General features: G+C 51.8%; 12 protein-coding genes across 12 annotated transcripts; 6 read left to right on the forward strand and 6 right to left on the reverse strand.

Moving 5' to 3' along the window:
• Positions 1–147: 147 nt before the first annotated feature.
• N7496_006798 (SRR1 family protein) lies at positions 148–1,391 on the forward strand (the record flags this gene model as incomplete). Its single annotated transcript, XM_056699727.1, has 3 exons — positions 148–491; positions 550–1,200; positions 1,268–1,391. The coding sequence occupies 3 exons, from the start codon at positions 148–150 to the stop codon at positions 1,389–1,391; spliced, it is 1,119 nt and encodes a 372-aa protein (XP_056555140.1).
• Positions 1,392–1,757: 366 nt separating this feature from the next.
• Positions 1,758–3,475, forward strand: snf4 (AMP-activated serine/threonine-protein kinase regulatory subunit SNF4; the record flags this gene model as incomplete). The annotated part of the gene is made up of 6 exons (XM_056699728.1): positions 1,758–1,907; positions 2,216–2,339; positions 2,449–2,598; positions 2,672–3,028; positions 3,118–3,227; positions 3,293–3,475. 6 exons carry the CDS (start codon positions 1,758–1,760, stop codon positions 3,473–3,475), a joined length of 1,074 nt encoding a protein of 357 aa, XP_056555141.1.
• Positions 3,476–4,025: 550 nt separating this feature from the next.
• On the forward strand, positions 4,026–5,934 carry N7496_006800 (uncharacterized protein; the record flags this gene model as incomplete). The annotated part of the gene is made up of 3 exons (XM_056699729.1): positions 4,026–4,764; positions 4,834–5,160; positions 5,234–5,934. The coding sequence occupies 3 exons, from the start codon at positions 4,026–4,028 to the stop codon at positions 5,932–5,934; spliced, it is 1,767 nt and encodes a 588-aa protein (XP_056555142.1).
• A 1,647-nt stretch (positions 5,935–7,581) lies between these two features.
• On the forward strand, positions 7,582–8,550 carry atfB (bZIP transcription factor atfB; the record flags this gene model as incomplete). Its single annotated transcript, XM_056699730.1, has 1 exon — positions 7,582–8,550. One exon carries the CDS (start codon positions 7,582–7,584, stop codon positions 8,548–8,550), a length of 969 nt encoding a protein of 322 aa, XP_056555143.1.
• A 798-nt stretch (positions 8,551–9,348) lies between these two features.
• N7496_006802 (sugar porter family MFS transporter) lies at positions 9,349–11,220 on the reverse strand (the record flags this gene model as incomplete). Its single annotated transcript, XM_056699731.1, has 2 exons — positions 9,349–10,832; positions 10,896–11,220. 2 exons carry the CDS (start codon positions 11,218–11,220, stop codon positions 9,349–9,351), a joined length of 1,809 nt encoding a protein of 602 aa, XP_056555144.1.
• Positions 11,221–11,992: 772 nt separating this feature from the next.
• On the forward strand, positions 11,993–13,924 carry N7496_006803 (arylsulfatase; the record flags this gene model as incomplete). Its single annotated transcript, XM_056699732.1, has 2 exons — positions 11,993–12,147; positions 12,223–13,924. The coding sequence occupies 2 exons, from the start codon at positions 11,993–11,995 to the stop codon at positions 13,922–13,924; spliced, it is 1,857 nt and encodes a 618-aa protein (XP_056555145.1).
• A 407-nt stretch (positions 13,925–14,331) lies between these two features.
• Positions 14,332–15,087, forward strand: N7496_006804 (GNAT family N-acetyltransferase; the record flags this gene model as incomplete). The annotated part of the gene is made up of 1 exon (XM_056699733.1): positions 14,332–15,087. One exon carries the CDS (start codon positions 14,332–14,334, stop codon positions 15,085–15,087), a length of 756 nt encoding a protein of 251 aa, XP_056555146.1.
• A 156-nt stretch (positions 15,088–15,243) lies between these two features.
• N7496_006805 (RidA family protein) lies at positions 15,244–15,704 on the reverse strand (the record flags this gene model as incomplete). The annotated part of the gene is made up of 2 exons (XM_056699734.1): positions 15,244–15,539; positions 15,593–15,704. 2 exons carry the CDS (start codon positions 15,702–15,704, stop codon positions 15,244–15,246), a joined length of 408 nt encoding a protein of 135 aa, XP_056555147.1.
• A 625-nt stretch (positions 15,705–16,329) lies between these two features.
• N7496_006806 (Zn(II)2Cys6 transcription factor) lies at positions 16,330–18,484 on the reverse strand (the record flags this gene model as incomplete). Its single annotated transcript, XM_056699735.1, has 3 exons — positions 16,330–17,319; positions 17,374–18,393; positions 18,479–18,484. 3 exons carry the CDS (start codon positions 18,482–18,484, stop codon positions 16,330–16,332), a joined length of 2,016 nt encoding a protein of 671 aa, XP_056555148.1.
• A 646-nt stretch (positions 18,485–19,130) lies between these two features.
• Positions 19,131–20,417, reverse strand: N7496_006807 (iron-containing alcohol dehydrogenase; the record flags this gene model as incomplete). Its single annotated transcript, XM_056699736.1, has 1 exon — positions 19,131–20,417. The coding sequence occupies one exon, from the start codon at positions 20,415–20,417 to the stop codon at positions 19,131–19,133; it is 1,287 nt and encodes a 428-aa protein (XP_056555149.1).
• Positions 20,418–21,052: 635 nt separating this feature from the next.
• Positions 21,053–22,699, reverse strand: N7496_006808 (mitochondrial 37S ribosomal protein mS47; the record flags this gene model as incomplete). The annotated part of the gene is made up of 3 exons (XM_056699737.1): positions 22,545–22,699; positions 22,320–22,481; positions 21,053–22,258 (listed from the first exon to the last, which is right to left on the reverse strand). Exons 1-3 carry the CDS (start codon positions 22,665–22,667, stop codon positions 21,053–21,055), a joined length of 1,491 nt encoding a protein of 496 aa, XP_056555150.1. The 5' UTR covers positions 22,668–22,699.
• Positions 22,700–23,157: 458 nt separating this feature from the next.
• Positions 23,158–24,097, reverse strand: N7496_006809 (mitochondrial 54S ribosomal protein uL4m; the record flags this gene model as incomplete). Its single annotated transcript, XM_056699738.1, has 2 exons — positions 23,158–23,931; positions 24,014–24,097. The coding sequence occupies 2 exons, from the start codon at positions 24,095–24,097 to the stop codon at positions 23,158–23,160; spliced, it is 858 nt and encodes a 285-aa protein (XP_056555151.1).
• Between the last annotated feature and the right edge of the window lie 171 nt (positions 24,098–24,268).

The raw sequence follows: 24,268 nt of genomic DNA on the forward strand, positions 1-24,268 counted from the left end.
GCAGCACTGTACGGCGGCAACGGCAAACCAGCCCCCGCCAGCATGAGAGCCCAACAGGTTGACAACACATCTGGTGACCTGGAGCTTTGTCAACAAACATTTCCAACTTTTACAACGCCCGCCAAAAAAAAATAAACAACGAACAAAATGGCTACCAAGGATGATTCACCAAACTATGAAATTAACAACGGAGACGTGAATATCAGCAATCATTACTTCGGAAATCACTTTCGTTGGACTCAGCCGCCTGGCGATGAACCTAAAACCATGGAAGAGGCCCAGGCCCGGATTGACAAGCTCTACGAGTCTGGAGTACCGTTCTTTTCGAAGGAGATGATTCGGTTTGCCTTTGAGCAGTGCCAGCGCAAACCTCCTCGCGGGAAGATGCTGTACACCAAAGATATCACTGGGGCAATGGTCGAGTTTGAGAGTCAGACGGGGGATGTTAAGGGGGAGATTGACAAGGATGGTGTTGAGTTGGAGTATATCCTGTATGTTGAGGTCGGACTGAAGAAGGATGATTTCCTCTGATGCTGACGTTCTTCCCAGACTCGATCCAGTGCTTTCATATGACTGTCGCGCTCATCTGAAACACCATCTCTGGTGGGCAGGCATAAGGGAAGACCGGCCCCCATTCTGCAGTCTGACCATTCAACATCCCTCGCTGAAATTCAAGAAAGAGACCAAAGAGCCCGTGGATCCCTGGCCAACACAGCCCCGCGAAAAAGTCTCCCAGAAATTCCAGGCCCATGTCCAGGATTGGCGAGAAACCGAGGTTGCCAAGAAACTCGTTCAGACTCTCACTGCACATACGGCAACTCATCGCATCACCAATATTGTTGGCCTTGCTTTGGGTGCTATTTCATACGATTATGATGATCGTCCGCGCTCGTATATTCAGCATGCTCTGTTGCTGGTGCTGCGCGAATGGTTGGCTGGGCGAGATGGGAGGCGGGATGTCAAGTGCTATGCCCAAGATCCTGGCTACCGGTGTGTGGACAGTGAGGTATTGAAAGAGCATGGGATGGAGGTTATCGATGATCCCCGGGCATGGCTGGAAATCGACGACGAGTCGATTGTGTTCTCGGTGAGTCCGAATGTGCCCGTCAAGGAAATCGTGGCGGACATTGCTCGGCCGGCGGTTATTATCTGGGAGCGGGTGGGATTTGAGGATGGAGATCAAGAGGGGAAGATGTCTAGGTGAGTATCTTGTCTATTCTGGGATTCGGAGTAGATAGGTTAGTGGGTTTGTACTAATTTAGTATAGCACTGATCCTAGTTCTCCTCGGGTGCGGGCCATGTTGGAGAAGTATGAGTTGTTTGACTTTGGGGCAGAGGAGGATGATGACTTTTGTCGGACGGTGATGTACATTCGACGGTGTCGGGGTTGAGAATGGGAGTCTTTGAAGCAGAGTTAATTTTCCAGTTGTTTCCATGTCTAAGATGGTCAATAATGTTGGATGTCTTAATGTCTTATGTTCTGCCTGGTGGCCTGGAAAATCGGGCCGCGACTCCAGCATGGGCCCTCTAAAGTGGCCAAATTGAGGAGTTGATGCGGCTGGGATTCTGTTCGTATCAGAGGAGGGGCATTAAGGAATTATGTTGAACTTGGTTCGGATTGTAGATCGGGATTTTTTCTGGGACTTTTTTTGCCTTTTCTTATCTCCTTTTTTTACATGCTTTAACCTCTACTCTACTCTCCCTTTCATACCTTTTCCACTCTACCACAGTAAATGACCCACCCCCACTGAAAGAACATGACGAAGGCGGAAGACACTCGGCCTCACCTCTCCGGGGCCTTCACTTCCCTCGGTCACGCGCCTTTTGTGCAGCCATCCTCGTACCTTCGCCCTCCAATGGCCTCCCAACCCGAGAGACCAATCGATGTGGAAGAGCGGCAGGGCCTGGTGAGTTCTCGTCTTCTTGGATTTCGTGCTCCCATCCCCATCCCCATCCCCAGTCCTAATCCCCCGCCCCGCACCGAAGCTTTTTGTCGCGCACCCCTCCAAGCCAATGCGCAATCTCCCAGGAAACTCTTCGCAAACGCCTCTCTCCGCTAGATTGAAAGATCTGACGGGGACAATGGACTTGAAGAATTTGCTGATGTGACGGGGATCAACCGCAGAGCAACGGAGGGGCCATGCTCCGAATTGCCAACCTCTCCCTAGTTCGTGGCTGTCTATATCCAGATCTTGACTAACGCAGCGTCAAACAGCGTGCCATTCGCAACTTCCTCAAGGTCCGCACTAGTTACGACGTTCTCCCCCTGAGTTTTCGCCTGATCATCTTCGATACCGGGCTGTCCGTCAAGGAGAGCTTGAACATTCTCATTCAAAATGGCATGTCGCACTTCCCTATGCTTCTCCTGACAAATTATCTCCAGTAGGATGAATATTCGAGATATAAGAAACACCCGCTAACTGCAAGGGCAATGATCTGGAGGTACAGGCATCGTTTCAGCCCCGTTGTGGGACTCTAAAGCATCCAAGTTTGCCGGTCTTCTGACCACTTCCGACTACATCAACGTCATTCAATACTATTTCCAGAACCCGGCCGCCCTCGATCAAATCGACCAGTTCCGACTGGATAGTTTGCGCGGTGTGTATTTTTATAGATTCCTTCAAATCACCCGCTATGGCTCGACACTGACTCATTTTGGTGATGCCCATAGAGGTGGAAAAAGCATTGGGCGTCGCACCACCCGAAACCATCTCCATTGACCCCGAACGTCCTCTTTACGAAGCCTGTCGGCGCATGCTCGAGTCTCGTGCCCGCCGTATCCCTCTCGTTACGAATGACAGCCAGACCGATCGGCCCCACGTCCTCAGCGTCATCACTCAGTACCGCATCCTCAAATTCGTCGCCGTCAATGTAAGCGATACACAGATGCTGCGCCGTCCGCTGGGAGAGCTGTTACTGGGCACATACAAGAATATCGCCACGGCTTCCATGGATACGCCTGTTATCGACGTGATTCATATTCTGGTCGAGCGCAGTATTTCTAGTGTGCCAATCTTGAATTCTGAGGGTATGAATATATTGCTTATAGGTCTTTTTGCGGCCTGGTTTTTCATCCCAAGGCTTTCTGAGTCAATGCTAACGATCTCGACTATCCAGGTGTCGTGTATAACGTCTTTGAAGCTGTCGATGTCATCGCTTTGATTCGAGGTGGTGTCTATGACGATCTGGGTCTTACTGTAGGAGAGGTGCTGAAGAAGCGTTCACCAGTATGTCCTGCGGAATATGACCACCATTATCCCTTCCCTTTGAAAGTATACTCATTCATCTCCAGGAATTCCCCGGCATCTACACTTGCTCGCTCAACGATGGACTGGATACCATCTTCGACACCATCCGCAAATCTCGGGTTCACCGTTTAGTGGTTGTCGATGAGCACTTCAAGCTCAAGGGCGTGCTTACCTTGAGTGACATCCTCCACTACATTCTCCTTGAGGGAGAAAATGACGAAGTATGATTGAGTTTGCAAGTATTTTCCGTTCCCCACGCCTATACATAACCTTCTTCCTTTTCTTGCATGGTACTGGCGTTATTGCGTTTCTTGTTCGTGCCTTTGTGAGAGCACCGGATTGAAACATAACCATCAGGCCATTGCAAGGCTTTTGGCGATCCATTCCAGTCTCTGATCCCAATTTACTGCTAAACCTCTGATGAATGTACAAAGATAATTTACAGAATCTCCCATCAAATGTGGAGACAAGACTGGGTACTTGGTCAGAAATAGATTTCATTCTTCGTGTGCACTGAGCTGTTCCAAACTTGTTGAACATTGACAATCCAAAGTCTAGTTGAACTCCAGAACAGGAAGCAGGAACCCACAGTCCACTCCAATATCAACGTAACGTCCAAGTGAGAGTAGCAGGAGCCCAGTAAGGCGGCTATTTCGCGGGCAGGCAGCGTAAACACGCTTCATCTGTCTCTTCTTTTCACTCTGATCCATCCTTCTCCATCTCTCCCCCAAACAACCGAGCACGTGCCCACCTCCATCTCATTTTTGACGCACAAAAATGACTCTTTTCCAAACCCTCTTCCGATCACGCAAGTCAGAGACAGATCGGCCTCGTCTTCCTTGGCCTCGGATCCGCCGCTCGCAGTCTGCTGCGGTTGTGCTGGAGGGGCATCTCCATCACTCGCCAGGTGATGAGGATATCCTCCACGCAGCTCAGCTTACTGGCGAGCCCGAGGTCCAGCACCAGGACCTGCAAGTGAGCGGCCAAACGGTGCAATCTCAAGAATCAGCTCACAGCAACATCACCGTTTGCCGACGCCCCTCTCAGCGAATCTCGCTGCACTTGCAAGAGCTGAGTGAGGACTGGTCTGTGGATACCAGCAATGCCTTTGAGGAGTATGCCCGGGAGGGCATCCACATCCCTGAGGTATCGGATCCATTTTCAGATGGAAAGATCGCAAGTTCTTCTCGTCTGGACCGCCTTTCCTCCTCTCGCTACAGCGAGGATCCACTGCCGGTGATCTCGGAGTCAGGGAGACGCAGTTACACCGAAGACTCGTCTCACCTGGCGTCCGGAAGATCGTACGGCGAGTACAGCCAACGCTATGCTCGTCGTCATGACGTTCCCCACTCGGTCTCTGTTCAGGAAAAGATCAGTTCTCTCAGCGGCCAGTCAAATTGCATCACTGGCTTGGGTCTTCTTGACCCAGTCAAAGCCAGAGAGGCATTCAATGTGGTGGCAAGGCAGTTCAACCTTCCACTGGGCATCTTAGCCGATGAATCGGAAACCGCCGATGGTAAGCATACGCTGCAAATCAGATATATGTTTCTCATTACTTTTGGATTTGTCTGACCATTGCATATAGTCGTCCAAGAGGAACCGACCCTCGAGGTTGGAGGCTCATCGCGTCGGCACCGATTCTCCGGACTACTTCGCCCTGTGAAGTCGAGCTTGGCCTTGGTAAAAGCTCCCTCTGTTGCGCCGTCGCGTGTTCCCAGACTGCGGCGGACAAAGACCTTTGTGGACCTCCTGCGCCGTCCTGAGCCGATGACATCTCTTCATGGGATGTCGGCCGACAAGCTCGCTCGCCTAGGAGGAGCCAGCTTCATCACATTGCCGTTTGATTTGGCGCCAGCTCCATTGCACCTACCAGCATGCATCGTGGCCTCAATCATGTTCTTGCGCAAATATGGTGAGTACCTACCTTCATTTGTGGCGTTCCCAAGTCCCGAAAATCTTAAATACTGACTAAGTGAATTTTATAGGCGACCATACTCGCGCTGGAGATCTGTTCGTTGATCCCGGTGACCTCAAGGAAGCCATTCGCCTGTACGACTCCTTTGCCAGCCAAGTCCTGTCCGCCACAAAGGATGAGCACCGAATCTCATCGGCCCTCCGCGTGATTACCATGCCCATCTGCCAAGACGGCGAGACGACTCCAGTGCTCACTGTCGCCTGGACCTTCAAGGCATTGTTGGCTGGCCTGCCCGAGGGAATCCTTGGATCTACCGTGCTGTACGAAACGTTGAAGAAGATCTATCTTCTTGAAGACGTCGTTGGTTCCGATATCCCACGGGCGACCCGTACTCGGCTCATCTCCCTCGCCATCGTGGCATTGACCAGTGAAATGCAATGCTCCCTCCTTTGTGCCGTCGTCGGGCTTCTTCGTGACTTGCTTCGAACCCGCAGCATCGAGTCCGATAACACCGGGAAGCCACTCCGGGTGGTGGCAATCGCCGGACTGACGCAGGTGTTTGGACCTCTGTTGAGTGGAACTGGTACAGGGGCTACTGCTGGGTCGTGGCGGGATCATGAAGACTCGCAGGCTCAAGGGGCTGCCCAAGTGCTGCAGAAGATTGAGGAAGAACTTGTGACGGGAATGTTACTTGAGTACTGGTCGGATATCAACGTTCAGCTGCGGGCGTGGACCAGATCTTCTTCGGCAGAGGATTACATTCGGGGGTGAAGAGTGAGTTGTGAGCTGTGAACTGTATGGAGTACACGTTGTTTTAGTACGTTTTGTTTGAGTACATACTGTTTGAGTACGAGGGTGAGAATGGGGAAGTCGAAGTTCGTTGTTCGTTTGTTGTCCGGTTGGGCAACTCTTTCTTGTCATTATTGATTTCAAGGGTTTCCCTTTTTTTCGTGTTCGTTTTGATTTTATCTTTTGAGGTTCCAGTCGAACAGTAGAAAACAGTATATCCTCGAGTAGAGTCAGTAGTTAGAGGGAAGATCAGGTGTTGTTTAGTGTTGTTATTGTAAATGATCTACACTAGAATCTTGGAATATACTGTCTATACTATAAGACACTATAGCATGCATATACCGGGTATCTCTGAACCTTTAGCTATTTTCCAAGGCATGCCAGTATGTACTTTCTCCACATCAAAACCCGGTTTAAGGTCGAGTTGGCCCCACTGGCATGACTGGGCGGGTTGAGATCCCGCCAGGACCCAAGTTCGAGAGCTTTAGCAAGTCGACCAACCAGAGGAGATCAGCTATACTCATAGTATACTCTAGATGATAGAGACTACTGCATGTCACTTAGCTTACAGTAGTAGCTCTACTAGAGCTCTCCTGCTAATATTCTTCTCCCCGATTTCCACCCGAATCCGGAGTTCTTCTCTGGTGATGTCAAAGACTCTCCACCCCTCTTTCGTCCCCCCCCAGGAACTAAGAAACTATGAACCAAACGGGACTATCACTAGAAGCTTTATGGACCAGTAGGATCCCTCCAATGCCTCCCTTGTAAAGTCTAGACCGTGGATTATTAGCCCCTCCTCCCCGTTTGTCGTAAGAGACTCTTCTCTCTTCTGTATCTATCCTCATCGGCCCATACAGCCGGCGGGGTGAATCTACTTACCCTTGTTCAGACCTTGTTACCTGGTTATCTCCTACGAACAATCCATTTACCCTTCCATCTTCTCCTCTCTCTCTCACCATCTCGTGCTTTGTATCACCCTCCCTCCCCAATCCCGATTCTGTCCCACTTACCCAATCCCACACAACTCATCCAAGTTTCCTCGCCGTCAGATGCTGAACGGACATTCGCCCGGATCTGCTGGACCGCTGGAAGTTCTGTCCGACCGTGGCTCCAAACTCGGTCGACCGACGACCTGGACCCTGCCCTTGACCTGAACAATCTCACTCTCTGGGCGGGCAACACCCTTTTCCATCGCTTTCTCTCCTCCAGGCACCGGGCCACTCCGGATAACCGTGGTTCTTCCTTCTTATTGTCCTCTCCATTTCCTGGGAGTCGTGTTCCTGCTGGTTCCAGCTGGTCGACATCTTTCTTCGGAGGTTCATCTGATTGAGAATTAATTGCCTCTGTACCTGGAGCTTGAAGCTCAAAAAGCCCTACATTGAACCAGAACGGTTACGGAATCTACGGGACGTACAATCTATTGCACTGGATCTACCAAGCCTACCCTTCTACGAATATCCTCCTAGCGGAAACTATCTAGCTCCATCTGTCAACTCCGCAGCTCTTTCCATCGCGGCTTCCAACTTTCCCTTTTCCCACGAAAGGAAGCTCAACCCATCGCTCTCTCCGCCGCTACTTTAAGTTCAAACCAGGCGACTGCCCTAGAAAAATCAAAGAAGGAACTCTACCATGTCCACCGGCAACGTGAACCCTCTGCCTAACGGCTTGCCAGTCGTGGATCCCCTCACCACCATCGGCACATCCCCCTTCACAACAGCCAACACCTTCTCCGGCGACTTTCTCAGCCTCCCAATCCCAGACGACGAGCACCTCTGGGGCCTCAGTCCAATCTCACCAACCATGGGCACCGGTGGTTGGGACACGAAGGCTGACGCAGCCGCCTTTGCGGGCTCAGCGCTGGAGCGCGATCTAAAGAACGCCCAAGTCCGCAACGGTCAACCTACACCCCCTCCATACGATGATCAGCACTTGCAGGATACATCCAGCCTCGAGGCTGAACCGGCGAGTAAACGCCGCCGAGCTAGAGAATCCAAAACCGCCGCTGAAAGTCTGAGTCCCAATCTAGACGACTGTCCACAACAAGAGCGCGCAAAACGAGCCAAGTTCCTCGAGCGCAACCGTCTCGCCGCAAGTAAATGTCGGCAAAAGAAGAAAGAACATACCCAGCAACTGGAATTCCGGTACAAAGAACAGTCTGAGAAGAAAGAGTTGCTCGTGGGCGAAATCGCACGGTTACGCTCGGAGATTCTCAGTCTGAAGAACGAGGTCTTGAAACATGCCCAGTGCGGCGATGAGCCCATCAAGCTTCATCTGGCGCAGATGGTGAAGAAGATCACCGATACAGATGGTGGTGCACCCGCCGTGCCGGTTGATCAGCCCATCCCATTACCGGAGCATGTCCCGGCTTCGCCATCAGATACCGCGGCTACGCCGACTGCGACGACTGGGCCGGGACCGACTGGGTCGACGGCTCTTTCGTTTGGATTCGATGATCCGTTGCAGTTGGAGCCTGCGGCAGCTGCGGCTGCAGAGGCCTTTGAGCAGCAGTTACGTCGGGATTCGGAGGTGTCGATGGTTTCCGAGTCGTCCTATGCGTTTTCTGCGGATGAGACTTTTGATGACTTGATCAATGTATAATGGGGTGATTGTTTCATGCGTGTCCTTGCGAGATGGGAAGTGGCCTCGCCCTTTGATTTTATCTCGGGTCTACCTTTGTCTTTGGTGGACAGCAGACCTGTTTAGCGCGGCGTTACTTTGGATATCGGGGGAGCTTTTGACTAAAAGCGTGGCCTGGATTCTTGATTTCCCTTACTTTCTTTACTTTTCTTTTCTCCCTTGTAATTTGATGTGCGATCCGGTCTTACCCCTAGCGAGAGGCTGGAGGGTGTCTGGCGTTTGTGTCTTTTGAATCGAACTGTTATGGGGTCTACAGCCAGCCCAGGGGCGGTGATGTCTCCATATGCTTCCGGTTTACGATCTTTCTCTTTTCCCTCTGATCCGTTTGCTTGTGTCGATGTGGTGTTTCCTCGAGTTGGAAGGCTTTTTGCTTCTTTGGTGGCTGTTTGTCTATTGTTGATGTTTATGGGTGGTTTGATACGGGTTGTCCTTCGTTACCTCGATGAAATAGGTCAAACTACCTAAGTTCCAATACCGAATGGATCTGGATTACTTCCAATATTTTCCTTGTTTCTGGTTGACTTGTAGACTGTACATAATTTGCCTCGGAGAAATTGTGATAGTGTCAGCGTACAACTCTAGGAACAGATCCTGCTCAAGTTTGCTTTACTCAGGTTCGATGAGATAGGAATATTTACGAATGTAATAGTTTAATGAGGTACTATTCGGGCGACAATCTCGTATATTCTATGGAGATCTATAACATGTCGTTTTATATCCGAGAAAAAAAAGCGTGCTAGGAACCTCTGTACAATCAAGTCAGGCCCGTCCGGCGGTAGACTCAACGTGCATCGCACGATCCTTATCAGGAGCCGACTTTGCAGGATCAGCACGATCCAAGTACTGACCCCGGTCATCATCGGTATGGCTCGGATGGCCCTCGGCCTCGGTATCCATTGCATCCCCCTTCCACCCACGCTCGGCATCGGGATCCACCCCATCAAACATCTCATTAATCTCCTCCAGCGTTTTCCCAGCAGTCTCCTTCAAACAGAAGAAAGTAAACGCAACGATGAGAATATCCAAAAGCCCAAACAGCAAAAACGTCGCCCACCCAATCCCAGCCATGATATACGGGGTCGAAAAGCTCCAGATAAAATTAAACAACCACTGCGATCCAACGCCAAACGCAACGCCCGGCTCGCGGATACGCGTGGGGAAAATCTCACTCGTGCACGGCCACGGTAGTGGACCCCAACTGAAATTATACGCGATGATGTCGAGGTATATCAAAGCGACGGTGGCGATACCGGCAGACGTGACGACGCCATCGGAGGGCGGGTACTGTTTTACCACGGCGCCCGTGGCTAACATGCAGACAGCCATAAAGGAAGCCCCGCTCGCCAGTAAGGGGCGACGGCCGAACCGGTCAGACATGAAAACGACAAAGATAAGACAAGCCACGACCTTGATTGCGCCGAAGATACCCGTTAACAGGAGATTCTTATCTCCCGGCCCGACAAGCAGCGAGAAGAACTGTGGGCCAAAGTAGGCCAACGCCGTTGAGCCGGTGGACTGCTGTGCGAGAAAGAGGCCTCCGCCGATTAACAGCCGGTGCAAGTTCGGCCATTCGAGGAGTTCGCGAGGGCGGAAACCTGCTGTCGCGTGGCGCTCTTCTTCGAGGCCGCGGCGCATTTCGTTGAATTCTTCGAGTACGGCGGGGCCGGACCCGGCTCGGATCCAGACTAGACTGCGCCAGGCTGAGGTTGTTTGGCCGTGTGCTAGGAGCCAGCGGACGCTCTCGTCGAGGGAGAACATTCCCAATCCCATTAGTGCGCCTGGGACGAGCTGTAATCCGATGGGTAGTTGCCATTGTCTTGCAGTGTTGGGGATGGCTTTGACGCCGTAGTCGATCCAGTAGGAGATCAGGATGCCGATCGTGTAGGTTAATTGATAACAACTACCGAGTTGACCGCGGATTTCCTTGGGACTCATCTCGGACATGTAAATCGGGATGATAGTTGCAGAACCACCGATGCCCAGACCGCAGATTACTCGTCCGACGTAGAATGCAGCGAGCGAGTGCGTGTCGATTACTTCGAGGATGACGCCCAGACAGAAGACTAGCGAGCAGAGCATCATGGCGATGCGTCGTCCGTATCGGTTTGTTACGGGCCAGATGATGAAACACCCGGCTAGAGCGCCGGCTTGTTGGATGCCGACGGCGATGGAGCTCACCCTCGTTTTTTGGGCTGATGTGAATTCAAAGGAGTCCTGGAAGGACTTGAATGTGAGAACGCCGCCTGGATTGGGTTAGAATTTGTGTTGACCTTGAGAAGAGAGAATTTGATGGTTGATACACATACCGATGACACCTGAATCATAGCCGAATAGTGCACCACCGCAGCAGAGTACTGCTGCTAACCAATAGGTACGCCATCGGGCCTTTGATAGCCTCAGGGCTTCCATGGCGAGATAGTCGTCACTCTCCGAATCCAATTGATGACTGAGAAGCTCGGGCTGTTGGGGCAGTTCCGAGTACGAAGCAAAGGAGTCTGAAGTACGGTTCCACCAATTTGAAATTCGGGCCTGCCAAGACGAAACGATTGACTCAGGAGAAGCACGGGGCGAACGTGTAACCTGGGCAGGGGAGGTTCTTGATATAGATCGGTGGATTACATGGTCGGGCATTATCGCGGAGAAAGAAAGGAAGGATCAAGAATTGTAGTGAGATCCAGAGAACAGCCCTAAGGAATGAATGATGGTCGGTTGGAGATGGCCAGATTTGGCAGAGGCAGCTGTTTCGGGAAGATGTTGATCTCCGGATTTGCAGCGTATTATGTCATGGACTGCCGACAGCCGACACGCAAGTCGGTGGGGAGATCACGCCATGTGCACTAAGCAGCTCTGGAATGATTCATAAATGCTGGATGTTGATCATCTTGATAAAAAGAAAGACAAAGTTCAGGAACCAGGTCGGATCCAAGCGAAGAAGGAGACGGATGAAAGTTGGGAGCATCTCCAAGCCTCCCGTCATCAGGTGGGTGTAACATATACAGATCTATAACGAGTATTTAAGCCTTGTTAGTGTGAGGATAAGCTTCCCCGCATGTAATCTTACAGCCGATTACGCGGCAGCCACGAATCCCCTTCGAGGATCCACCGCATCTCCACACTGTTGACTCCATCGCAGCCGACTGCCGATGGGCGATTGATAGCAGCCGAGCACGAGACAAGGAATGAGTGAAATCTAAATTGTTTTTACTCCCTGCAATGTGGACAGGGATCGGAGTAGAGGCCGATCCTGCGGGGATGCTATAAGACCGCATACGCGTGCAGCTGTACCCCTCTCCTTGGTGTTTTTCTTTTTCTCTCTTCATTGCTTTCTTTTTCCTCTGCCTTGTAGATCTGACTCGGCAGCTGTTCTATTCATTCTACCTTGACAACTTAACTTCTCGTCATCATGGCTAAACGCCCTAACTTCCTCGTCATTGTCGCCGATGACCTTGGTTTCTCCGACGTGGGCTGCTTTGGCGGCGAGATCCGCACTCCGAATATTGACCAAATCGCAAAGGAAGGACTGCGGTTTACAGACTTTCATGCTGCGGCGGCATGCTCGTGAGTTGACACAGCCAGATATCCTTGAGATAGATGAGGTGGTACAGAAATACTAACATGAATTGCTCTCTCCAGCCCCACACGTGCCATGATCATGACTGGCACTGATCACCACATCGCCGGTCTAGGTAACTTGATCGAATGGACCAACATCTCCGGCCAAAATGGTCCTAAGGGGTCTGCGATGAGCACGGCGCCCCAGCGTGGTATGCCCGGGTACGAGGGATATCTCAACGAGCGAGTCGTAGCTCTCCCCGAACTCCTACGAGACGCTGGCTACCACACCGTGATGTCGGGTAAATGGCACTTGGGCCTGACCCCCGAGCGATCCCCCCACAAGCGCGGCTTTGTTCGTTCATTCGCCCACCTACCTGCTTGCTCCAATCACTATGCCTACGAACCCGAACTCCGCGATCAGGATCAGATCCCCACATTCATCGAGGCGAGTTATATCGCCCTCCATATGGAGGATGGCGAGTACGTACGCAAGCTTCCTGAGGGATGGTACTCGTCCGATGGGTATGGAGATAAAATGATTGATTACCTTCGTGAGTGGAAGGAGAGTGGTAGTAGTGCCGGCCCTGAGGGTAATGGAGACCGTCCTTTCTTTGGATATCTTCCCTTCACTGCGCCTCATTGGCCTTTGCAAGCTCCGCGGGAGTATATCGATCACTACCGTGGTGTATACGATGAGGGACCCGATGTTTTGCGCGAGAAACGTTTGCAACGACTCAAGGAGCTCGGTATGATTCGCGATGATGTGGTGCCGCATCCCGTTGATGCAGAGGAAGTCAAGGCTTGGGATGAGTATACTCCCGATGAGAAGAAGAAGTCTTCAACGGCTATGGAGGTATTTGCCGGTATGGTTGAATGCATTGATTACAACGTCGGCAAGGTAGTCGACTATCTGCGAGAGATTGGGGAGTTGGACAACACTTTCGTGTGCTTCATGTCCGACAATGGTGCCGAGGGTGCCGCTTACGAGGCCTATCCCATGGTCAAGAACGGCGTGATGCCTCACCTGCAAAAGTACTATGACAACAGTCTTGAGAATCTGGGCAACGGAAACTCATTCATCTGGTACGGTCCCCGTTGGGCCCAGGCTGCTACCGCCCCGTCTCGTCTCTACAAGGCCTACACCACCGAGGGCGGCGTTCGAGTCCCTTTCACCTGCCGCTTCCCCAAGAACATTTCTCTCAACCCCAGCGACACTACCGGTGCCGCAGGCGGTATTACTGATCAATTCGCCACCGTCATGGACCTGGCCCCCTCCATCCTAGATATGGCAGGCATCAAACACCCAGCACCAACCTACCAGGGTCGCGAAGTCGTCTCCATGCGTGGCCGCAGTTTCTACCCCTGGGCCACGGGCGATGCCGAACGCATCCATCCAAAGGATTTCATCCAAGGCTGGGAAACATGCGGTCGAGCCGCACTCCGTTGCGCAGATTGGAAAATCGTCTTCATCCCCAAGCCCAAGGGTCCCGAGCGCTGGCAACTTTATAACCTTGAGAAAGATCCCGGTGAGGTAAACGACCTATCAGAGCAAGAACCCGAGAAGCTTCAAAAGCTCCTCAAGCTCTGGGATCAATATGTCCTCGAGACTGGTGTTGTTCCGCTGTGCCCTGACCTGGGTGAGTTCTTGGAGGCGACGGAGGCACAGATGCCGGAGAATGCGTGGATGGAGTTTGATTATTGGAAGGAGGGTGCGAGGGATGAACCGGAGAAGTTTACTCGACAGCCACCTCGATTCCAGCGGGTGGTGAAACCTTTCTAGGATGTGTGAGAGGGTTGATATTGCATGTAATGATACCTTTGGTCTTGCTTTGATGATATCATGAGAGAATAGAATTTGAATTTCATCATCACAAGTTTGTTCACTAGGGTAGTGGTGTAGACTATCTGGTTTTAAAATGCGGAGATTTTGATCTCGAGTGTATGCTTGGGTTAAGCATAGGTTAATCTATAGAACACCATTAATTGATGCCTGGTTTTCCGGGCATCCTCGGGCAACGGGGGGTCCGTTTTAGTAATCCCCGAATTATTTGACTTGAGTATTAGTTATGCTTCTACTTTGTTGAGACTCCTCCCGACCATTAAATAGCGCAGGACTCCCGCTACGCGTTCATTACTCAGATCGCTCGCCTTGGCCCCTCACCCTAGTGAGGAAAACAAACTGCAATTATGTCTTCCAACACAAGCGAAGATACCGGCTTGCGCATCGAGCTTATCAACCAGCCCGACGATTTCTATCATGCCTTTGACCCCATAGCGAATGCATTTGGCCACCAGGCACAAGATGGTCTGTGGATTGCTATGAACCCCGGCTGGGACACATTGGAGGGTAAAGCGGCCAGCGCTGCTCGCATGGTATCACGATGGCGTGCAACGACAAAAGACGACCATGGCAATCCAGATGTCATCTTCCTAAAGGCCACGTTACCAAACCCCAACCAAGGAGACCGTGTCATTGCCGGAATCGCAATCTGGGTACAGGCCTCAGCCGTACAAGGTCATGGGGATCCACCTATGGAGAACCTGAAGGAATCTCTGGAGGTGGAGACCCTTTTTCCCGAGAATGAGCCGGAACAGCGGTATGTCTGCCAAGCCATCCGGTCTTTCCATAAGCGCCGAAACCAGGTGATCAAGGAGAAAGCTACCGAGGCCATACCAGCAGTGATGATTCTGGATATGTGTACCGTCGACCCGGCTTACCAGCGGAAAGGCATCGCTACGGCTCTGGTGCAATGGGGTCTTGATGAAGCTAAACGACGCGGTATACCGGAGTGCATCACCGAGGCATCTGTGATGGGTCGTCATGTGTATGCGAAATTAGGCTTTAAGCCGGAAGGACCTGAGATTGAATATACCGTTGATCCAGAGTTTGTGGATCGTCCGAGGCCTCGGAATCTATTTATGCGCACGGGAACCACTGCATGAGATGTACTGGCTGTAAGAAGGGTTCCATATGATGGAACTAGCCAGGTTCCGCTATAATCAAGGGCTTTTTTATGTTTTATACATGACTGAAAGGAAAATTAAATGTTTATATAGACATCATCTCTTGAAAATTGTCAGATCTAAGCTTTTCCTCGATTATTGTGGTACATGCGCCACGACTTCAATCTCAACGCGCATATCGTCCTCACCCAGCCGAGAAACGCCAACGCATGTCCAGATAGGCTGATGTCCCGGCATATACTTCTCAAAGTTACGGACCATCGCTGCCAGCGCCTCGTCATTGATGGGAACGTGATATGAGTTCACACGGAAGACCTGGCTCCAACCTTCACCACCAGCATCTTTAAGATTATGCTCAACGTTGGCGAAAGCTTGATCAATCTGCGCGTTGATCTCTCGGAAGATTTCGCCAGTCTCACGATTCCAGCCACCTATGCATCTAAGATAAGTGACACGAACTGATTGAAAATGGTGGAAGCATTACCTTGGCCTGCACATTCAATGCGGTCGCCGATCCGAACAGCTTGGCTGTATCTGAACTTTTGGCGGTTGCGTTCACCGACGCCCTTGTAAGAGAAATATTGAAGGTGAGACATGAGGAAAGTTGTCAATGTAATTTAATTTTCGCACGAGACAGTTAGGTAGACGATATCTGTTTGAATTCCCAGTAACAAGTTCTTTACTACAAGTGATCGTGCGATTTATATTTGACGCCACCTTTAAAAAGGTATTTTCACCGGCGGAATTTCGAATTCCGTCACCACTTCTCTTGTCATATCCACCTCATGTTTCCTCCAGTGGAGATCTTTGAACAACAGTTCCCGCTGAGTGTCCAATCAAACACTTGATTCGGTCGGCGGAATACGAACTCCTGCTAAATTATCGGGATTTAAAACGAGAAAGCAAATGCAGACGCCGGTCTATGACGCACAATCTCTATATAGATGTTAGCAAGCGCACTTAGACTTCGCATGCCTGTATTAGTCCCGTCATTTTAGATGGGCGAATATGCGTCCACGGCGTCGAATGCTGCATATTCTAGAAGATGATGATACCCTAGTTAGTATAGTGACAGATTACCTTAGAAGAAAGAGAAAGACCTTTCCCACTTTTTAATAAAACTCGGTTCCACCACCAATCATATAGGAAAAGCCTCGCTAAATACAATAACGCCATACGAGCCCATGAAAAGGTATCTACAAGTTAATAATGCCCCGAACCTCAAATCATGAAAAAGAAATCCGTAAACAACTCCCGCCGCACACACCTCGAGTCAGCCCATGAACGCGACACATCCTGTCTCCTCGACATCTCTTCCAATAATACAATGACTTTCTCCGCAGAAGGGTGACATGCAAGGGAGGCAGCAGGTTCCGAATCAGGGGTTGGCGCCATACGTTGCATCTCTTGGACAATCCAGTGCCTTTGCTCAGGAGAACCTTCCAGGCCTGCAACAAACAATGGCCAGAGAAAGCTAACCGGCAGGTGTCCTGATTCCACACCTGCAGACTCAACCGTGGCTAATTGAATGATTTGGTCGACGGCGCCATTGACGCGGTCAGTTCGAGGATAGATGGCAAATGCCACTCGGTGAAGGTAGATGAAGTTGGCTAGAAAAGTGGCCATGTATTGCCTGAAAGTCCGGCAGACTTCCAGTGCGACTGGCGCGCAGAGGGTATCGGTCAAGGCCTCGGGATTGCCGTATACATCGATCACGGATGGGCGGCGGTGCCAGAGTGTTTCGAGGTCTGCTCCCACTTTGTGCGCGATTTGGAGGACTTCGAATTCGTCGCCGAGCGTGCCACGACTGCGGTGATGGAGGTCAATGCAGACGATGCGTCGCACTATCTGTTGTGCTTTTACGAAGAAGCGAAATGCCGGGCCGACTATTGCCTCGTAGACGAGATAGCTCGGGCTACGGAAGGGATCATCGGCGCTGTCTTCCTTGCGTTCCTCGGGCGAGGCGGCTCCTTGGGGTTGCTCTGGTATCCTTCCCACTGGCTCGTGATCTGATATATGACCTAGCCCAGTCAATGGATCGCCCTCGCGGCCTGCAATAAGTGATTTCACATCAAGCAGTGAGACCCAGGACACCAATAAATGGCCGAGTCCAGTCCAAGCCTGAGTGCGGTCATTGAATCTTTGCAGTAGAAGATAGGCGGAATGCAGATACGATGTACCTGGAGCGCAAAGCTCTGGCGATGAGAAAACCTATAGGTCTCCTGGTAAGTCACTCATCCTCATTTTTCAAGCTTAGACACGTACCTCAGATAACATCAAAAAGAACACTGTCGCAAAGACCTTGGCTAACATTGTATCAGTCACGTCTCCAAGGAGACACGCTTGTATCTCCGAGCTTGCTACTCGGTAGTATGTTGGCGCCCATCGCCATCGTTTCCCCTCCATCATGGCTTTGTGTATATCCGAGTAACAATATAATGCATTCAAGAGTGGGCCATAGTCCCGCGCATGAGCGAGTATCGAGGGCCGAACGTATTTCCACTCCATTGCCACCGGCCCAAATATCGCCGCAGGAGGATCGATCACCAAGAAGTGCTGGAGAAGCTGCTCCTCGTACGTGGTGCTCCCAGGATCAGGCCAACTGCCACGGGTAGTCGCAGCGTCCGAGGCACTGCCAATCGAAACTCCATCTACCAACGAGGCTGAGCCGTCCGGACTTAACGGTGAGCGTCTCTCGCCAACGAGCTGTCCTTCTTCCGAGGCAGTTCCTGCGATGCCTGCCAACGATTGCGGGGGTTGACTGGTTGTGAAAGCGGCCAATCCACTCGTCAAGTCGAGATGCTTCTGCTCCAACTCGGACGTAATCCCTCCCATAAATCCAAGCATATCAAATGAACCTCCTAATTCCGGTGGGTATGAATCAGGGTCTGTAGGTAGCCGTCGCACTGGCGCTGCCCCCGCGGCCATTGTCCGATGCTGCTCATCAGAGCGGAGCACAGTGTTAAAGAAGTTGATGTCGGGCGAACGCTGCGACGCAGCCGCAACGACCGCCGCCGCCGACGTCGGTCCCAGCGCTGGGGCTGGTCCAGCTTGTGAAATCGTATGCGTAACTGCAGTCGAGTTTGGGTCGTGTGCTAGTCGAGACGAGGCCGACCACGGGCTACCGAGGGCGATGGGTGGTTTGTATGCGCAATGCAGGCGTAGACGATCGCAATTTGAACAGCTTGGCTTTGTCTCATCGCAGCGAACCTTTCGAGCCCGGCATGTCAAACAGCCTGTCCGTCGACGAGGACCAGATCTGCCTGCTCCCCGGGCTTTGGGCACCTGTCAGCCGAGAGAATGGTGTTAGTTGCGCCATATTGGTGAAGTTTCATCTCAGGGGAAGAAATAGACTGTAGTCACTATGTACCTCCATATCGGAACAAGTGGTCCCAGCTTTGGTAGCGCCAGAAGCATAGTCGGCGCAAGTCAGGGTTCAGTTGGCAAAGAAGTGAGGCCGGTCGGCCGTGACCGATTTCCCCGCAATGGCGCTGGTCCACACGATAAACGGGTGATTGCAAAGGTGGGTTCGATGACGAGCTCGGGAGGCCTGCGGATGGTTCAGGGGCCCAGCATGGTGATACTCATACATTTGCTCGTCCGTATTCATGTCAAAAATGAAAATGAGAACTAGGATGAACTGATTTAGGGAGGCATGCACGACGCTCAGACTCCCACGTGGTCGATCAGGGACGACGCGGTTCCTGAGCCGCTGCCCAGGTGGTTCAGAACGGTACCTAGCGATGAATGATGATCGATGATCTACAATAGCCTTTCTATATCAATGCTACATACAGACTTATCATTTCAGGATAGCGCATAGTTCCTTCCTGGATATCTTGGGAGATGAGCAGCCATAAATAGATAACGGATGGATCTATGTTACTGCGTTCAATATATTTCACAGGCAAAACAATTCTACAAGAACTATTGCGGCTGAAGGCAACGCTTGCGTTCAGGAACCGCAACTAGATTGACAGGAACTAAATGATCTATATACCATATAGTACGGATGCTAGTGCTCATTCAGCCACGTTCTCCAGAATCTCCACAATATCCTCCTTCTTCAAGGACACAGGATTAGCAGCAGTGCAAACATCATCCAAGCTATTCACAGCAAGAGCATCAAAGTGACTTCGATCCACACCAACAGCCTTGAGTGTACTCGGCATATCCAATGCATTAAATAGCCCACGGACAGTCGTGCTCGCATCGGCCGAGTCTCTATCCAATCCACCTTCGCTCGTCAGGATCCGTTCAAGCGTAGGGTCACTGCCCCAGATAGCTCGTTTGACTCGGTCCTGCTTCTCTACCTGGTCACTATCCGGCGGCGAATGCAATCTGTTGAAGCGAAGAACGGCTGGTAACATCACACAGCTGGTTTGACCATGGCCTACCCCTAGCGGTCCAAGCTGGTGTCCAATTCCATGACTCGCGCCGACGGAAACTTGCGGGGCCAGAAGGAGATTGCCTGCAATGTCACCTGCGGCAATTGCACAATCCAGTCGTGGCTGCAGCTGTGATGGGTCTTTCACTGTGAGCAGGAGTTTTTTTGCCAGCGTGGCGAGGGATCGCTCTGCAATTTGGAGCAGTTCTTTCGATAGAGGATCGTTTGAGCACAGTGCCTCAACACAGTGGTCGATAGCCCGGACGCCTGTGGAGATCCAAACCCACTGCGGCGTTGTGAGGGTCAGACGAGGATCCAGAATGACCAGCCGTGCGAACATCTTGGGATGCTTCATAATACGCTTGTGAAGGGTGACCGGGTTGGTGGATCCCCCATAGCAGGAGAACTCGCCAGCTGATAGCGTGGTCGGGATGAAGAGGATAGGCAAAGTAGGCTCGTTGCCCACACCAGTCCTGTCTCGCATCGGAGTGCCATCTGCAGCCCTGGCCTGGTAGAGACGGTCCAAGTCGTCGACCGTTTGAACTCCATTAACCACAGCGTAAACAATCACCTTTGCTCCATCAGACAGAGACCCTCCACCAAGGGTAACCAGGAGATCTGGCTCCACCTTGCGGATGTCGTTGATGATAGGGACCAGGTCATCCCAGGGAGTGTGAGGGCGAATCCCAATCCAAGTCTTTGCGTGTCGGTCTCCGAGGGCTCGCTCCAGGTCTGAGACCAGCGAAGTCTGCTTGGACAGACTTGTAGAGGCGATAATGTACACCCGCTTCGCTTGGAAGGTTTTCTCTGCGTGTTTGGCGCAGGACTCGGTGAATGGCAATCCGTACGAGATGTGCATGTCGGGGCAGTTGCTGGCTTCTGGGCAGGCCAATCGATATACTTCCTTGGCTTCAGTTGCCATGGTTGCTGTCTCTGTATGAATATCCCTCTTTGTTTGTATGATGCTTGCTTCGCCTTTCTGGTTACAATGATTGTAACCAGCCCATCGGCTGGCTTATGTATCAATCAGCTCGAGTAGGTCGGGGCTAAGCTTCTCCCGCTGACGTCAGTGCATTCTTTCCAAGATGGCCGATTGGGGGCTTTTGCGCGGGGGCCAAAAGTTATACTACCATATATGGAATAGTGAAATGGAGAAAACACATAACTACAAGCAATGATGGCAGCTTATTGAACGTCGGTTGCAGTTTGTACTGCCCCGCTGCACTGCACTTGCTTCCTGATAGGGTGATACTCAATGACTATCAGGTTGTGTTACAGCTGGCTATCCCAAAAATGGTCAATTTCAAGGCCAAGACATGGCTAGCTGCATCAGAATTCAAGAGCTGTAGATCATTGAGTGTCGTAGCTTTAGCGTCCGTGTATATCTGGAACCTTGTTCCCGTCCTGATAGAGTTGCAACAGAACAGGCGGAACTAGAAAATGGAAGATATATGAATTCAAACGTCGGGGGATAAATCTAATACACAGGATGACGAGCAATTCGTCATCAGGAACCAAGATAAAAAATTACACTTTGTAAATAGCGTCTCCAACCACTTACTCAACCCACTGCAGACCTTGAGCAGTGCTCTTTGTCCGCCGGGCCAAAACCTCAGAGACCTTCTCACGCACACCATCCTTCTGGTTCCATAGTCCAACAAACTCTTGAATGACCTGGTTCTGGCCCTTGCCATTGCTGCGGACAAACTTCTCGATCTCGGCCTCGGAGGGCAGAGCGAAGCGTTCATGTGGGTAGCGGTTGTAGTCACCCTTGCTCAGAAGGGCCACGCGGCTCTCACCCTCGGGAATGGTGAAGAACTTGTCAACGGTCTCGTTGGAGACCTCGGCCAGAGTGGCCGGTTGCCAGTTAGCCTGGCGGGCGGGCTTGGACATCAGGCGGGCCTTGACACCCTCGACGAAATCGGGGTGGCGCATGAAGTTGGCAGCAATGTCGTATTCGCGCTGGAAGGTCTCGGTGATGCTCCACTTCTTGCCGAGGCGCATCTGGCGAAGAGTCACCTTGAGAGAAGTCGGGGAGCGGCTAGACAGGGTTTGCAGGGTCTTCTGGGCCCACTCCTTCTGCTCGGTCTCGCTCTCCAGGGCCTGGAGGATCTCCTCGACGGTGTTGAACTTGAAGCAGCGGTCAATGGCGGAACGCAGCTGACCGGCCAAGAGAATGGGCTCCTCCTGGAGAGAAGGAAGTCCAAGGGAGTACTCGGCCATGGTCTTGTTGACAATGTTCAACCGCTCGGGCAGGCGGACGTGGTCGGGGAAGACCAGCTCCGAAAGACGCTGGGTCATGTTGCTAAGCACGCTGGAGTGCAGGTAGTGGGTAGCAATACCGGAGTACAGAGCCTGCACGCCGTTCAGACGCTCTGAAGTGAGGGCAAGGTAGGTACCGGTCTCGCCGTCCAGTCGCGGGAGGAAGAACGAGCCACCAACGTCGGGGAAGAAACCGATCGTAGTCTCGGGCATGGCAAAGACAGTCTTCTCAGTCGCAATACGGAAAGGAGCGTGCATGCTGAGGCCGACACCACCACCCATGGTAATTCCGTCCATGAAAGAGATAACCGGTTTCGAGTATGTAGCGATCGTGTGGTCGAGACGGTATTCGAGTCCGAAGAAATCCGTAGATTCACGCTGTCCCTCGACTCCCTTCTCGTTCTGCAGGGCCAGAGCGGCCACATCACCTCCAGCGCAGAGCGCCTTGTTTCCAGCTCCCGAGATGAGGATAACGTTTGCGAGGTGAGACTTTTCCCATTCCTGTGTGACCAACACTGCTTAGTACTTGACCCATCTCCGGGGGGACCACAAGCCAACTGACCTTCAATCGAGGGAGAATCTTGCGAGCCATGGAGCCATTGAGGGAGTTGAGCTTCTTAGGACGGTTGAGCTCAATGCTGCGGAGACCGTAGATGGAGTTGAACAAAACATCGTCGGGCTCATCGCCGGGGAGCTCTTTGGGTAGTTCGGGGGAGGTAGACATCTAGCATACAGTCAGCATCTTAGTATGAGCCCGTCCATCTAGTCGCCGAAAGAGTCCTCTTACCGAAGCAGCTGCGCGGAAGGCAGGGTTCGTCACCTTGGCGCGTAGAGGCATTGCTGGCGAGGAGCACCGCGAGATCCAGCTCGGCGGCGAAGGTAACCGGGAAAAAGAGTGTCTTAGCAACATGGAGACTAGACACCAAGGCCAAAGAGGGAATCGGAGGGAGAGGGTGGGCTAAAAGGATAATCAGATGTTCTCCGCTTTACCGTCGACCTCGGGAGTTTTCTTGGACTGGATTTTCTTCCGGTCCGAGGGCCGCTTTCTCCGCCTCAAACCGCGATGAGATCAACACCCGCCTCGATCATCTTTACGTAAAGTGCTGATTGACGATGCTTTTAAATATGGTTATAGTCGGTTGTTAATAAGAGTACTAATCGAACTAGACATTCCTACTTTGCTTCAGCGTCTTCCACGTTATCGCTGGTATTACATAGGTCACTTAGGATGCTTCTTAGAAGGCTCCGGCATATGCTTGTGCTTGGCCCAAGCATACGAGATCAATTGGAACTCGTTGAAAGTTGGAAAATGATATTCTATTTGTACAGATGGCCAGAATACAGATAATTGAAGGGAAAGAGATATCAATGCACACACACGCCACGACCCCGAAATGCACTTACAGGTATTTTGCGGCCGCAGGCTTGCTGTTCAGATCCCGCGAGTGCTTCTTGAGGATCTGATCCAGCGCCTTCTTCTCAATAATCAACCTCGCAGTCTCCAAAAGGTTCTTAACGTCCACATCGCTGCGGTCCATGATAGTCGCATAGCGGTTCATCTTCTCCACCTTCTCAAACATGTCCATGTCCACCTCGTCCGTGATGAATGTCGACCGGCCCTTCTTAGTGTTCCAGCCGTTGGCCTCCAGAACCTTTTCGAGGAGGTAGGGGGTAGATTTCGAGGGAAGTGAGATCTTGTCATCAATGACAATCAGCTCACCGCGCTGGAATCGGTAGCTCAATGCGATGCGCCACGCTTGGTCGTAGATCTTCGCAGGCAGGTCTGTCGAGAAGTCGCGGGGGTGAGGTCCGTGAGCGACACCACCACCCCTTCGAATTGGCGATTGCTTGTCACCGACACGAGCACGACCGGATCCCTTTTGTGGGATGACCTTCTTGTGACTTCCGTGCACATCGTCTCTCCACTTCGTGCTGGCAGTGCCTTGCCGAGTCGCATCACCCTCGTATATGATTGCGCGATGAAGAATATCTTTGCGGATGGGCATCTGTAGTTGTTTCTGGGTGTAGTTCACCAATCGAACGGGCTCCATGGAAGGGAAGGAGTAGGTCATAACGTTGACGGGGAGGTCCCATGGGGCGAGCGAGGAGGGATCGGAAGTGGTTGAAGTATTGGCCTGGGCATCTGTGGCCATGGATCGTGCAAGGCATCGTCGCTAGTACCAGAGAAAGTCAGTCGGTGTCCTCTATTCAATGGGCTCCTCGCGATCTTGGTGAAGCTAAAAATTGGGACCATACTGTCACATTCTCCGATCCAGAAAGAAGGCCACCGGAGCTGCGCGACAGCAGCCGCAGGGCCCGAAGAGTTTCGCTGCCAGGCATTGTGAACAATCGACCACAAAAGGCAGATCGCGTGCGTTGATAATGTGCGGCGTTCTGAGTAGGGAAGAGCAAAAGTTGATCGATTCCGGGGAGGCGGTGGGCGCCAGCAAAAGTCTTGGCTCCGAGCAGAAAAAGTTCCCCCGTGGACAACAACACCATCATCCGCCGAAT

The sequence above is a fragment of the Penicillium cataractarum genome (genome assembly GCF_028827025.1).
Source record: "Penicillium cataractarum strain IBT 29864 chromosome Unknown utg000005l, whole genome shotgun sequence".
NCBI classification, from domain to species: Eukaryota; Fungi; Ascomycota; class Eurotiomycetes; order Eurotiales; family Aspergillaceae; genus Penicillium; species Penicillium cataractarum.